This window comes from Photinus pyralis, unplaced genomic scaffold (genome assembly GCF_008802855.1).
Source record: "Photinus pyralis isolate 1611_PpyrPB1 unplaced genomic scaffold, Ppyr1.3 Ppyr1.4_LG8, whole genome shotgun sequence".
Lineage (NCBI taxonomy): Eukaryota > Metazoa > Arthropoda > Insecta > Coleoptera > Lampyridae > Photinus > Photinus pyralis.
In genome coordinates, this window is record NW_022170819.1 from 19,739,705 (window position 1) to 19,753,780 (window position 14,076).

The window sequence follows — 14,076 nt, forward strand, 5'->3', positions numbered from 1 at the left end:
TTGAGTGACGGCCAGTACACACCTTAATTGTGAACAGTTTGCAACAGATGTTGCAATATAAGAGGGTTGATTAACCCTTCTTTGAGTTAAATGCTGGAACTCACTAATTCGTACTTGAAATTTTTTCTCATACAATTAAGTGGTCCTCTTGACATAAATTTCTTAAGCTTTTGCTTTAGCACTCATTTTCTGACTTGTTTGTTAGCAAAAATTTATACAAAAATGTTCACGAAACTTTGAACATATTGGCGAGATGAAATAAATCCAATCCAACGCATGTTTTCGCAGCGGTAGGCGTGGCTAAATAATTCGTAGTCGAAGACCGAACGTCCTCAAAATCCTCTCCGGATTAATCCGTACCTATTTTGTTGAATTAAGTAACTCTTCTTTCAAAATTGCAATTGGTAATTAAGTGAACTATTTTTTTTCAAGAGATGTACCCCTCCAATTAGATGGCCAATTTTTTTTTTACATGAAGGCATTACATTAGAGATTTCGCTATACTCATATCAACCAAGTCTTTATTATTGAATATATGTGTTACACTTGAGACTTTAACAGTATCTTTTTTGTTTTAATGAGTTTTGAATCTCTATAAACGATTTTCCCTTTGTTTCCGGAAGTATAAATAGACCAAACAATGCACCATAGCAACACACAGCACTGAAAATCCAGAACATCGCGTACATTCCCCACGCATCCGATATTTGTAAAAAAAATTTCGAAACCAAAAACGTCCAAGATCCGGAAAATGTTACGCTAATGGCAGCGGATAAACTTTTAACATTATCTGCAAAGATTTCGCCCGGAATTACGCTGGAAACTGTAAATATGCCCATTGGCAGAAAGGACAAATACAGTGCTATGCAGATGGTTGGTAACCATGATACCATTTGCAAATCCGCTTTCACTACATCTTGTAGATAGAAATATAGCCCTACTATTCCCATCGTAATTGCGCAACCAACTGATGATACCACCAAAAGTGCTTTTCGGCCCAGTTTGTCAACCAGGAATGCTGCGACAGTTACTAAAATATGTAATAAAATAGCTACAGTAGTAGCAGTGATACCAACCCGATGGCAGCTGAAGAATCCCAAGTATTAGGCTAGAGCTTTGTGGTGATATACTACTTGCAGCTGCACCAATTATTGTTTGCAGGAAAGCCTTAATAGTCGTCCATCCGCTAACTCCGAAGATCAGCTTTAAATCTAAAAGTAGCTTAGTTCAATGTTAAAGGGGGCATTTCTGGTGTTAACGATAAGAATTTGAACTTCCACTCTTATAGTTTTAACACTCAGCAATCTGAATGGCACAGCCTTACTCAAACTGAAGAACAACGCTATTCGGAAATGTCTCTCGGAGAGAATGTGCCACAAGTTAACTTTTCTACGAGTACCAATACTTTTAGCTATCGTCTGTTCTATTTCATTTAATCGAGCTTCAATTGCATTCTGGCTCGCGTTAACGGCCAGGAGTCGCCTCAAAGAACGCTTTCCCTCCACAAGTTTTCCCTTCTTGATCAGAAAGTACGGCGAATCGGGCATAAAATAGAATATAGCTACAAAAATTAGTGGAAATATACCGCACGTTAACGCCAAAGTCTGGTACTGTATAAACGGTCCAATTGAAAGCACGAATAAGCTTCCCATGCAGGCGACGATTGTGTGAAACGTGATCAGTTTTCCCCTGATGTCTTTGTCCGAAACCTCACCGACGTACAGTGGAAGAATCTTTAAAGATGCCTAGATCAATTATTCTCTGACTCTGGCAATAGTTACTTACAGTAAGAATTCCACCATCTGCTAAACCTGCTATAAATCGCATCAATATTAGTAAAACAGCAGATTTAGAGAACGCAGTTCCAAACCAAGCTATTGTAAGAGGCAATGCCGCAAGTAAAAGAGACCTTTTCGGTCCGATCACATCTAGGATAACGGGGGTCAATAAGGATCCCAATGTAAAACCCAACGGTGGCGCTGACGTAACCCAAGATGCCTCCTGCTGTAAAAGGAGTCAAACGTCAAGTTCACATGGCAGGAGGGGTCACAATGACTCATTTTGCCGCTACTGATCAGTACTTTTTTTAAAGCCAAACACGAATCCCCAAAAAATGGCAACGGAAGCAAAAATATGCCATGGTGACCCTTTCCACGATTGATGGAGTTCCAGTAATTACATGGTTTAAAGTTACACCGATCGGTGAATTTTTTGACAGCAACCTAGGGATGGAAGGGGAGGCCCACGTACCTACCATTAAGGCACAAAAAGATGCTAAACTGGCTGAAATATAGTTATTAGTTGAACTGCATTAATTTATAAATTACTATACCAGAGAAAACTGTAACATATTGCATATACCGTGGCACTTTTTCCTTTATAAAATTTGTCATCGTTTATATTGTTAATTTTCTTAATGTGGTTCCCTATTATATGGCTTTCTGATTATGTACTAACATATTTAGACTGTTGTATCTGCACACGGGTGTTGAGCAAAGTCATGTGTGAGAACATTCACGTACGTGGCGATAGTAGACCGCACATGTCACACGCCATTAATTATTGAAATCATCAACCACCGGAGTACAATGCCCTAATCGTGCGAGAAACATATCGGAAAATGGAAAATTTCTCCGATAGGTATCCTCGCCCGGTTAGGACGGTGCACCGTTCTGTTGAAACCAATAGTTTCCAACTTGCGTTTTTTTCTTGCGTATCTTTCATCGATGTATTCGTAATAAAGCCTGTCAAGTTTGACAAGTGTGTCCAGTGTCCAGTGATTGGGCACTAGATCAAAAGTTACAGCCCTTTGAATTTTTTTTCGAAAATGTTTTTTTGCCCAAACCTTTTGATTGTGAGGTTTAATCGAAAAAGTACGAATCGTTTTGGATTCTAGGCACCAAAATTAACAAGAAAAGTTTTTTCCCGAGAAATTTTGGAGTAGTCGATTTTTGGTAAAAAAGGAAGGTTACACACTGCCTTTTTTTGAGGCCCGAAGAAAAAATTGTCTCAGATCGACCGGGAAAAAACATTTTCTTATAGAATGTGGCCTGTAGAATCCATAATTTCAAACAGTTCCAAGATTGAGCTACTAGTTCAAAAGTTACAGCCCTTTGATTTTCTTTCGAAATTGGTTTCTAGTCTATAACTTTTGATTGAGAAGTCTGATCGAAAAAGTACGAATTGTTTTGGATTCTACACTGAGAAAAAAGATGTGTTTACAATAAAGATATTTTGATTAGTTAAAAATCGGTTGATAGTTAATTTTTGAGAATGATAAACAATCGTATAGTCTTTAAGGAAATACTTAATGAATTCGGATTACTGTTTGTTAATGCAAATCGTCTTACTACTTAATGGACTATTTATTTTATTTATAACTATTAAATATAAATAATACGGATTACTGTCAAACATTACAGATTATTTCTTAAACTACTATGGCTAATATCAATTTTGACTGATTATTAATAACTTATCATTAACAGTTAATTCAACAGTATTAAACGTCTACTTACATTGTTTATTAATAAAGAAAGAAAATTGACTAAAAATGATGCGAAAAACGAATAAATAGCTTTGAAAAGGGGGCTATAATTATGTCGTCCTCTGAAATGCAGGCTTTTATTTCTTACTTCCCTTTAATTGTTGGGGATTTAATCGATGATTCGGATCAGGTTTGGTATTTTTTTCACCTTCTTTTTACTATTGTTCACATTGTCACAAAAAGATCACTAAGATCTGAGGAAGTTTTCTATTTAAAAAGTATTATATCAAATTTTAACCAACTATACATTCGTCTTTTTGATTGTACTCTGCCACCTAAATTTCACTTTTTAGTCCATTATCCATCCACAATTGCGCTTGTAGGTTGTTTAAAATATGTTTCATCTATACGTTTTGAGGCATTTCATAAAATTGCAAAAGATAATGCTCATGTTGTTACCTCCACGACTTAATATTACATATACTCTTGCTTTAAAACATCAATTGATTTTATCGCACAGACTAGTTATGAACGATGGTTTAGAAGATTTGCCCATTTTGGGACCGTTTATTTGTAAGATCAACCAAATAGAGCTACCTGATTCGATAAAAAAGCGTTTCTCTCAAAACTGCAGTGTTATAAAGTGGATTAAAAAAAAGGGAATAATTTTTAAGCCAAATCACTATATGCAACTGCCCTTACACAACAGTGATGGAATAGAACCAGAATTTGGGAAAATAGACAACATTATATTTTGTGAAAATGGCACTGTTTGGTTTATATACAGTGATGTTGAAACTGGATACATGGAACATTTTGCTAGTTACCTTGTTATTAAGCATACCAACAAAAAGTTTTGTATTAACATTAATGATACACTTTGTTCATTACGAACTCACATTGCTGGCAATGGTTTGACATTTCTGAGTAATATGAGCACTGTTTAAAAGAAACAGTTTGAAGTGTTAATAGGATTAACTTATTTTTTTGTTATATGTGAATTTATTTTTCTTTATTTGTATACGTGTCATTTTTTATGATATAGATGTTAGCGGACACCCGGTATGGATGATGTCATCCGGTATGGATGATGTCATGTTCTGCAGGACGGCCGAGTGTGGATCCTACGGGGAACGACGCACAGGCGGAGGACGGTGGCGGTAACAGCATAAGAGGCTGCGGAGGTCGGCACTGAACACAGTACACAGCACAGTGAGCAATCGAGTAACGGAGAAATGCGTTGTATTAAAGCGAATAAAAGTTGAGTCAGGAAACCTTGCGTTTTATTAAGGGTATTTCACCCCGGAACGTTAACATAGATTACCTAAATATTTAGATATATACTATTTCAATGTACTTTGCAATCTGCGTCTTTATTTTTTGTTATGTGTGAATTTATTTTTCTTTATTTTATATGTATGTTTATATATATTTTGATACTATAGACAAATAAATATTTTAATAAGAACATTTATTTGTATCTTTATGCTGAAATATCCTTCTGGCCGGTATTCAATGGTAAACAAAATATTGATAATAAATATTCTTTTATTAATTAATAATAAATTAAAATATTTTTCTGATAAACCACTGATGTTAATAAATAATACGTAAAAGAAAAATCTATAAGCAATTTGATTATCTATTATTTTTATTTATTGTAAAATCATAATATAGTATGTTGAGGATTACTGCATTTTCTTAATTACAAAAAAGGTTGATTAACAATAAAGTCGCAAACATTGATATTAACGTGGATTATGAAAAAAAAAGAATATTTATAAATAATTTAAGATTATTTAATAATACGGCAGGAATTCTTACTAATGCTAGGTATTTATTATTAACAAAATATTTTGTAATAAATTGTAGAGTTATTGTTAATCAAAGTTTATTAGGTCGGATTTTCAATCTAGAATTGTTTAACAATTACTCTATTAAGGTAATATGTAATATTTCTTTCTCTCAGTGTACGCACCAAAATTAATAAGAACAAGTTAAAAAGTAATCGTAAACGATTTACATAAAGCGCATTTCCACTTGCATTCATTTCCCATTTGTAAGATGCAACTTCTGTTATCGTAAAAATCCGGCAACAAATATGAAAGATAGCGTTGCACATGGGCAATCCATTGTTGACGTGCTACTTCAATTTCAGTTTATGAGAAGAATTTCATTTCAATGCTTTTCTAAATAAGAAAGTTGGAACTGCGCATGCGCAAACCTAAATTTTAAAACTAATGTTAGATTTTCCTTTGTTCCAAGCGCCTAAGTATCAAATTTCACTGTAATAGTTCCATAGATAAGAAAGTTGGCACTGCGTATGCGCAAAATAAAATTTTTAAACTGGCGCTAGATTTTCCTTTATTCCAAGCACCTATGTATCAAATTTCATTTAAATGCTTCCATAAATAAAAAAGTTGACACTGCGCATGCGCAAAACCAAATGTTGACACTGGCGTTTGATTTTCCTTTATCCCAAGTGCCCATGTATCAAATTTCGTTTAAATTCTTCCATAAATAAAAAAGTTGGCATTGCGCATGCGCACAACCAAATTTTGAAATTGGCGTTTGATTTTCCTTTATTCCAGGTGCCTATGTATCAAGTTTCAAATACTTTTATAAGTAAAAAAGTTTTGCAATTCGGTTTATAAATGGTCGAGATGCGAAAAGGGCACTGTGAATTTTGAATGGATTCGATTCCACTTTTGGCATTGCGTATTATATGGCTAAATCTATGCCCATATTGAATTTCATGCAATTCAGTTCATAACTAACGGAGATGTAAAAGCGATCGAACATTTCTAAACAAAGTTATCGTTCACACGGACAGATAGATGGACAGACAGACAAAGGAACAGACGGAGAGACCAACCGGCAGGCGACAGATAGCAATGCAAAATTATAAACGATCTCTAGGATCGTTAATAAACGGCAAAAGTGTAAAATTATGGAACATGTAAAAAACGGTTTTTTGTTTTTTTTACAATAACTTTTTTTGTAAGCGGTACAGAAAAAATTCCTTCCTTGGTACAAGACTCGACACCATAACGAACCAAATAGCGAAAAAAGTAGAACAATAGCTCTTAAGATAAAGAACTAGTAGCGTCGCAAAGTTAGCGGACGGACGGACGGACGGACAAAGTGGCCACAATAGCGCATTTTTATTTTATTTTTGTGGAAATGCGCTAAAAAGTGTTTTCCCAAGAAATTTTGGTGCAGTCGATTTTTGGTAAAAAAGGAAGGTTATACACTGCCTTTTTTTTGGCCAGAAAAAAAAATTGTCTCAGATCGACCGGAAAAAAATATTTTCCTATAGAACGTGGCCTGTAGAATCCATAATTTCAAACAGTTCCAAGATTGGGCTACTAGTTCAAAAGTTACAGCCCTTTGAATTTTTTTTCGAAATTGGTTTCTAGTGTATAACTTTTGATTGAGAAGTCTGATCGAAAAAGTACGAATTGTTTTGGATTCTACGCACCAAAATTAATAAGAAAAAATATTTTCCCGAGAAATTTTAGTGCAGTCGATTTTTGGTAAAAAAGGAAGGTTATACACTGCCTTTTTTTGAGGCTCGAACAAAAAATTGTCTCAAATCGACCCGGAAAAAAAATTTTCCTATAGAACGCGGCCTGTAGAATCCATAATTTCAAACAGTTCCAAGATTGGGCTACTAGATCAAAAGTTACAGCCCTTTGAATTTTCTTTCCAAATTGGTTTCTATTCTATAACTTTTGATAGAGAAGTCTGATCGAAAAAGTACGAATTTTTTTGGATTCTACGCACCAAAATTAATAAGAAAAAGTGTTTTCCCGAGAAATTTTGGTGCAGTCGATTTTTGGTAAAAAAAGAAGGTTATACACTGCCTTTTTTTGAGGCTCGAAGAAAAAATTGTCTCAGATCGACCCGGAAAAAAATTTTTATCCCGTATCCCGTTGGAAAATGATAAACCCTAGGTAAATTGGTCTTTTCGTCTCCTCAACAAGAGGTGGACCTTCGAACTAGAAGTTACCCCTTTGGGATCGAAAATGCTATTGTATAGCGTAAACGCCCAAAGGGACAATCATTTGACTCAGTTTTGCAGTTTCTCGTCGGCTTCTGACTAATGACATTTTATCTGTATTTGGTTTCTGTGTCGCCTCTTCAGATAATGATTTGGGTTACTGACAACTCTGCTGCAGAACCAAACCAAACTTTATCTTGTCGATAGTCTCAATGCTAAACACCATGGCGATAGACCGCAAATGAAATTAATTAGATTAGAAATTGGCGTCAGATTTCGTTTTATGGAACACAGGTCGGGGGTTATCATTTTCGGATCAACTCAAAGTTTTGTTTAGTACCAGTCTGATCTATAAAATGGATGTTTCGTGTTTAACTGCTTTTCTATTTTTTCTTAATGTTGTTACAGGCAAAGTAATTACTGATAACGACAAGGTATTTGTTTCCATTCCATTACCATTTACCTTCATAGTTTCTTGCAGCAGACCAAGTTGAATGTTGATGATATAACCTGCTGCAATGAAAACAACATTGACCTAACGGTTTTCATAGATTGGTTTGATGAGAGGTTCTTGTTGCCCGAACATGATCCACTGGTCAACAAATTTGCAAAGTGTTGGATGAATAAAAGAGGGTACGTCAGCTCGGATGGCGTAATGAATGAGGGTTTGTATCGGGAATGGATACGCGCGACAGTCTTCGGCGGAATCGATTTGGCTACCTTAAAAGAAACTGAAGTGAGGATCAAAACAAAGCTGATCAATGACATAATTCCATCGTGTAAAGATCGCGTAAAGTGCTCAGGCGATGACTGTATTATTATTTTCTATAATTGTGTTGCAAACAAAGTATACAATATAATGCATCTTTAAGTAACAGCGCAAAGTACCTATCTACCATTTTATGCAATGTAAATAAGTGGATGAAACCTTACAATTAAATAAAGTTAGTTATTCCAGTTTTTGGACTTTTTCTTTGGTTAGGTACCGTACGTGCAGGAAAAGGTAGAGAGCAGCATCAGTCAATCGTGGAGGAGATGATATGCTGCACATGGATCATCCACAAATCGAGTCTTCTTGATTTCGTTGCAGTTCCCAATGGGCTTGAGCGCCACTCAATTTCTAACTTAACTCCATGAAATCCATGAACACAGGTAACAATCCAGGCTGGAACAGCTTCATAGAGCAAGTCACAGACGATCTTCATTACAAAAGGTCCATGGTGGTTTTTCTTCTATTCATTCATGCACCTCCAACCAACTACGACAGTCTTGTTAACATCCCTCCTAACAGCCAATGAAAGAAGAGACAGAAAATATGTTTTATGCTGTACATTTCTTCATTTACAAATTAGTTCCATAGTTCGAATAGTTCCAATAGAAGAAATCTATATTTGCTGCTTATGGTGACCGATGAAGATCCAATTTTGACGGCATAAATATAAACTCTCACATTTGGCGAACGGATTTAATTGGTATTATATCGAATAACCCCCACAGAATGTTTCGTTCGATCTAGACACATATCGTCAAAATGTCATCCAAAATAAAAGAATTTTGACAACGACCATTTGAAAGACCGACACAAAATTTCTAGTGCTAGGGATTTAATAAAACGCAAATCAGTAAAGATGACCGAAGAACAAAGCAATCCATTAGAAATAAAACGAATTTTTCCTCAACCTAGGACAAGTCATCGACCTAAATATTCTCTGAAGGTGCTCGGTATAGGACGGAAAAAGCAAGTCGAGAAGAGAGACAAATTGTCCGAATGTGAAACAGAGGTGGACGAACCTGACGTTGAACAAGAAAATTCGATTACTGCCCAAAAAGGTAACGACTGGCGCTCATTCTTTATGATGCTACGAAATCTTTGGAAAAATTTTGTAGCGTCAAAAGGGAGAAATTGAATTTTCGTTAAAGAAGAAGAATAATACTATAGCTAATATTAATTTGAACTGTTTTCACATGCAATAAATGATTCGTACTTATTTATTTGATATTTTTGCTATCTGTAGTCTGAAAAGGCTTGAAAGTAGCAAATGGTCACTGTGTGTGCAAAATTGAAGCCACAATAAAGACTATAAATGCAACACAAAGTGCCATTTGATGTAATGATGGATATATGGACACCAAACCTAAATATTTATCAATCAGATAACATTTGTTTGTAATTCCAATTATCGTTATCAAGTGCAAGCTTGTTGAAATTAGTGTAATTATTTTGGTTAATCGTCAAATTTGACCTATAAGATAACTCACAGCACAGAAACATGAGCGGATTAGCCAAAGACTTAACCTAGATTTTCTGCATTCCATTAGATGGACTTCTTTTCCATTTCAGTTGCTTCAGCTGTATGAGAAAATAGCTATTTGTGTATTAAGAGCGCAAAATGATAGGTATATTGTCGATTGAAAGAGACAGTTGACGCGCGACGAAGGAGCGCGGCAATCTCTTGAAATCGACAATCAATTTGCGCTCGAATTACACACAAGGTTTTTTCTACAATCGAGCAGTTCACATATTTCCAAATATTTCAATTTTTCACTCAAATCATTTTAATCTTATGCCCAAATGAAAGATGTCATTTACTCGTTGTCATTGGATACTCTGAGCAATGCATATTTGATTTATAGTTAATAATTGGGAGAGCGAGCGTTTTTTTCTATTTTGTCGCTTATAAGCGACAAAGTGACATTCCTCGAAAAAGATGACGTTTGCGTTGTCAAATACGAGCGCAAATGCCTACTTTGGATATCGATGGTAGAAAAATGCATTTAAGGTGTATTGCATGGACTAGATGATGTCGCCATATTTTTTGACATTTGTATTAACGGTCGTATGCGTGCACAATTACGAGCGAGACTAGAGACCATTCTCCAGCCTTCGTAGTAACTTGGATGTATTGTCGACGGAACGGACGAACGGACTCGAGCGCCACCAGAAGATTTAACCTTGTTTCTGGTCAAAGTCGGCGGTTTCGGAACGATCTTGGAGGTTTGGAACAATCGGTAATTACAGGTAGTCCAGAATTCGGCGGTCGTTTACGTCCAGGGAACAACAAAAACAGAACTGTGCCGCCCGGACACGGTAGCGAGCAAGCAACAAAGTATAAATTAATTAGTGGTAGCAAATAGAGGAAAAGCAAAGGAATACCTCTCTTATAATTAGCAAAAATATCAAACAATTACCTTTAAAATATAACGATACGGTGATAAAGACTCCTAATGCAATATACTCGAGCACAGCGAAAAATCCCAAAAAATCCTGCACTTCGATTAAACACCAAAGGCAAAAAATCCCCTCAATAACGGGTTTAACTTTTATAAAATTTGGTCGTTTCATGGAAGATTAACGCTTTTCCACCCGACACAGCGTGTTCGAGTAATACGTCTAAAAATTAGAAAGAGCTTCTTTAATGAATAAACATAAATACCTGTCTCGGTTTTAAAATTTAGCTCACTTACGCGCGGTTCTAATGAAGCTACCAACGACTGGTTCGGATGCGATTTACTGCAGCTCAGTTAATTAGCTACTGTTAATTACACTTATTTCATTTTCCGGATTAAAATTTCCAAATTTCTTGTTTTTCAAGAGTGTATTTATGCTTTCGTACAAAACTCCTTCAAAGTACTCTCCATTAGCGGAAATACACTAATCTAATCTCTTCTGCCATTGTTCAAAACGTTTTTTACCTCTTCTACTCTGGCTCGCGTCGGCGAAACGTTTTCCTCTTCATTCGTGGGAATAAAAAAGTCACTCGGAGCGATATCGGGTGGAATAAGACAGTCATGCAGTTTCGTGCCATGAAAGTGGTCACCAGGATGGCGTTGCGAGCTAGAGCATTGTCATGATGGAAAAATCAATCATCAGACTACCACATTTCTGACCTTTTTATCGTCTCACACTGTTGCGCAACCTCTTGACAACCTCCGGGTAGCCAACCTGGTTGATGGTCTGACCTGTTGGAACATCACTTTTGCGTCGAAAAAACAAATGAGCATTGTCCTCACATTTGACTTCACTTGACGAGCCTTTTTGACGCGGGGCGAGGATGGCGTCTTTCAGTGGCTTGATTGTTGTTTGGTTTCCGTGGCATCAAGACTTATATCCGGAGAAGACAATTCTGGATAGAGCAGCCTTGACCCATTCAAAAATAAATACCAAAAATACATAAATAGGATAAATGTCGACGTTTTGGGGGTAAAGTTATAAATGACCTCCTTCAAATGGAAGATGTTTGTTCTTTGTTGTTGTGCTGGTCTATGTCACGAATGTATTTATTTCGTTTGCTCAGTATCTACCAAAAGTTAAGCTACAGGTAAAAGCTTACTGCAGAGATTAGGCAACTGATTCCACAACTTTCGAAATATACCTAATATCAAATTTTATTAACCACAAATACTATCACAAAAACAAAATTAAACTGACATAGCTTACTCTAGAGTTCTTCAGTTGAAAACGTGTACCATACGCATTAAAAATCGTCGTCACTATTTACTTGCGTTTTACTGGTACTGCTTCTTCCTTGAGGAATGGTTTTTTCAATACTGGACAATTCCAAACCTAAAGAATCGTCATCAGATTGCGGCAACTCGGGCTCGTCCCCATCGAGGAGTAAGTCGTCGGTATCCGTGTCGGAACTTTCTTCGGCAGATGACGCTGAACCAAGCGGGTTTAGTGTGCCTAACGGTTTTGCTGTACGCGAAATTTTACTACGTCCTCCAGTTCTGGCGCGTGGGCGCTCCTGTTTAGCACCCATCTTTAGATTAGCATCATCCTTTTCTTCTTCAAGATTGAACGAGTCATTCGAATCTCCCTCAAATGTAACGGTTTCCATGATTTTCTCTGGCACACTCAAGTGCTGTCGTTCCAGGTGGCTCTTTTCGGCGTTGTGGACCAAACGTTCGAGGTGATTAAGTGTGCGCACTCTTACTGAGTACTGTACGAATAGCTTCTCAAGCTCCGCTTCCAACTCTATAAACTCTTCCAAAAATGCTGGCCTAAAGACAGAAACCAACGATCTAAACATACCTAATTTTACCCTAACCTAACTTTCTTTAGCGTCTGCAGTCTTTTGTCATAACGATCAATCTCAACTTTTCTCTTTTCAATTTTGGAATCCAAGCTGCTTTCGGTTGCGGATATATTCTCAATGGACTGTTTAGTTTCAACCATCTCCTTCCTAATGGCATCAATCGCTTCCTTAATGCCATTCTCCACTTCACTCACTTCGTACTGACGCCCAGCGCTGATCTGTCTTAACGCCTGGAAAATTATAGTTACCCACCAAGCTCTTTCAGTGCCAACAATACAACCCTTATATCAACTTCTTTCCCCAGTAAATCATATAATTTAGCCCCCGTTGAGGTAATTTCACTTGCCAATTGTCGCGATCTCTTGAAATCGTTTGCCTAAAATAAAATCGAATTGTTCCACAAGTAAACTGATATTATAATTACATTGTACGAAATTTCGAGATCGCCCAAATCTAAATTGCGAACACTCTCCTCGTCCGTCATGTTCAGTGCGTTTTCTTTTAACGCCGAATACAACAAGGACGTAATCTTGAGCAATTCTTTAACGGAATATCCATCAGCTTGGTATAATCTTTTGGTATTCAGCTTCACGTTCGCTTTTAAAGCCTTAAAAATCATAGTTATGAATTGGGGCTCATTGTATGACGCTTACCATAAACTGGGCAATATTTCGAATTAGCGCGATTCGCTGCTCTTCAGTTTCAAATTCGGCGATCATATCGGAATCGTCGTCGAATCTCTTCGATAACCAAACGAGCACGTCCGCTACCAAGGGAAAATTTGGTTTCCGAAAGCTTTCCATCGACACCAACTTTGGGTAGCCAAGCGCGCGTAGCATTTCAATCACATCTTAAACAATAGAACTGTAACGTGCTTTAAATTTGAAAATAACTCACTTCTCACGTCCCTGTATGACATTTTCGGTTGATTTTAAATGTATGCGATCGTTTAGGGCGGTTGTATGTATGCACGTTGCTTAGCAACACATATTGATTTGATTTAAACGTCCTGATCTGAACATTGCGCACAGGTGGCCCATTAAAAATGGCAAGCAGCTATACCTACACCTTTTTTTATAATAATAGGGACGAAAGGAAGATACCGGACATTAGTTTCATTCGGTAACTACTCGGGAGCGAAACATACACTTTAAAATAGAGACACAGGACACATAGGTATTCTTCCCAATCATGTAAAAGGAGAGGTGGAGGGTGTCTTAAGGAGTCGTAAAAATGTTTACTGAATTGTCAAAAATTTGGCGTGGATGACTCATAAATATTTCAATCGCATACCTGCAATATTAATTAATGGTTATTCATATCCGATAGATGGCGCATAAGCTTTTACTAGATACTAATCACTAATGGAACAGTACCTACATTTTTTAGCGCATTTTTGAAAAAAATAGGCTATTATATTCGTTATGGCTGGCAGGCCGGCTGTCCGCGAGAGATCTCCACAACTCCAATAGCTAGAGAATTCAAATTTTCACTAAAAGCTTTCTGCTATAGTGTAGATGTGCAGGCACTAGTCTATTTTGAGTTAGATT

At 36.7% G+C, this 14,076-nt stretch overlaps 3 protein-coding genes across 8 annotated transcripts; 1 reads left to right on the plus strand and 2 right to left on the minus strand.

Annotated features, from left to right (window-relative positions):
• Positions 1–525: 525 nt before the first annotated feature.
• On the minus strand, positions 526–2,480 carry LOC116179238 (facilitated trehalose transporter Tret1-like). 4 transcript variants are annotated; one of them, XR_004146977.1, is made up of 7 exons: positions 2,333–2,480; positions 2,180–2,283; positions 1,786–2,004; positions 1,612–1,745; positions 1,325–1,561; positions 1,077–1,211; positions 526–1,030 (listed from the first exon to the last, which is right to left on the minus strand). XR_004146977.1 is itself a non-coding variant. In XM_031498978.1 (6 exons), exons 1-6 carry the CDS (start codon positions 2,391–2,393, stop codon positions 555–557), a joined length of 1,413 nt encoding a protein of 470 aa, XP_031354838.1. In that variant the 5' UTR covers positions 2,394–2,480; the 3' UTR covers positions 526–554. The 4 variants fall into 4 exon arrangements, 3 of the variants coding, with proteins under 3 accessions (XP_031354838.1, XP_031354839.1, XP_031354837.1); XM_031498978.1 differs by having other exon boundaries at positions 1,325–1,745; positions 1,786–2,001; XM_031498979.1 differs by having other exon boundaries at positions 1,325–1,733.
• A 5,264-nt stretch (positions 2,481–7,744) lies between these two features.
• LOC116178981 lies at positions 7,745–8,448 on the plus strand. Of its 2 annotated transcripts, none has more exons than XM_031498652.1 (2): positions 7,745–7,924; positions 7,975–8,448. In XM_031498652.1, exons 1-2 carry the CDS (start codon positions 7,847–7,849, stop codon positions 8,359–8,361), a joined length of 465 nt encoding a protein of 154 aa, XP_031354512.1. In that variant the 5' UTR covers positions 7,745–7,846; the 3' UTR covers positions 8,362–8,448. The 2 variants fall into 2 exon arrangements, with proteins under 2 accessions (XP_031354512.1, XP_031354511.1); XM_031498651.1 differs by having other exon boundaries at positions 7,763–7,924; positions 7,972–8,448.
• Positions 8,449–11,245: 2,797 nt separating this feature from the next.
• Positions 11,246–13,509, minus strand: LOC116179056 (clusterin-associated protein 1). Of its 2 annotated transcripts, XM_031498764.1 has the most exons (8): positions 13,424–13,509; positions 13,180–13,376; positions 12,951–13,133; positions 12,807–12,902; positions 12,539–12,756; positions 11,502–12,491; positions 11,379–11,450; positions 11,248–11,325 (listed from the first exon to the last, which is right to left on the minus strand). In XM_031498764.1, exons 1-6 carry the CDS (start codon positions 13,443–13,445, stop codon positions 11,966–11,968), a joined length of 1,242 nt encoding a protein of 413 aa, XP_031354624.1. In that variant the 5' UTR covers positions 13,446–13,509; the 3' UTR covers positions 11,248–11,325; positions 11,379–11,450; positions 11,502–11,965. The 2 variants fall into 2 exon arrangements, with proteins under 2 accessions (XP_031354623.1, XP_031354624.1); XM_031498763.1 differs by having other exon boundaries at positions 11,246–11,325; positions 11,379–12,491.
• Between the last annotated feature and the right edge of the window lie 567 nt (positions 13,510–14,076).

Coding starts and splice junctions, on each gene's coding strand:
- LOC116179056 (XM_031498763.1), bottom strand. CDS start 13,445: ATGTCATACAGGGACGTGAGAA. Junction 13,377..13,423: donor GTCATACAGGGACGTGAGAA/GTGAGTTATTTT, acceptor CTATTGTTTAAG/ATGTGATTGAAATGCTACGC. Junction 13,134..13,179: donor GAAATATTGCCCAGTTTATG/GTAAGCGTCATA, acceptor ATGATTTTTAAG/GCTTTAAAAGCGAACGTGAA.
- LOC116179238 (XM_031498977.1), bottom strand. CDS start 2,393: ATGACAAATTTTATAAAGGAAAAAGTGCCACGGTATATGCAATATGTT. Junction 1,212..1,324: donor AGCGTTGTTCTTCAGTTTGA/GTAAGGCTGTGC, acceptor AGCTACTTTTAG/ATTTAAAGCTGATCTTCGGA. Junction 1,031..1,076: donor GATTCTTCAGCTGCCATCGG/GTTGGTATCACT, acceptor TACATATTTTAG/TAACTGTCGCAGCATTCCTG.
- LOC116178981 (XM_031498651.1), top strand. CDS start 7,847: ATGGATGTTTCGTGTTTAACTGCTTTTCTATTTTTTCTTAATGTTGTT. Junction 7,925..7,971: donor TAATTACTGATAACGACAAG/GTATTTGTTTCC, acceptor AGTTTCTTGCAG/CAGACCAAGTTGAATGTTGA.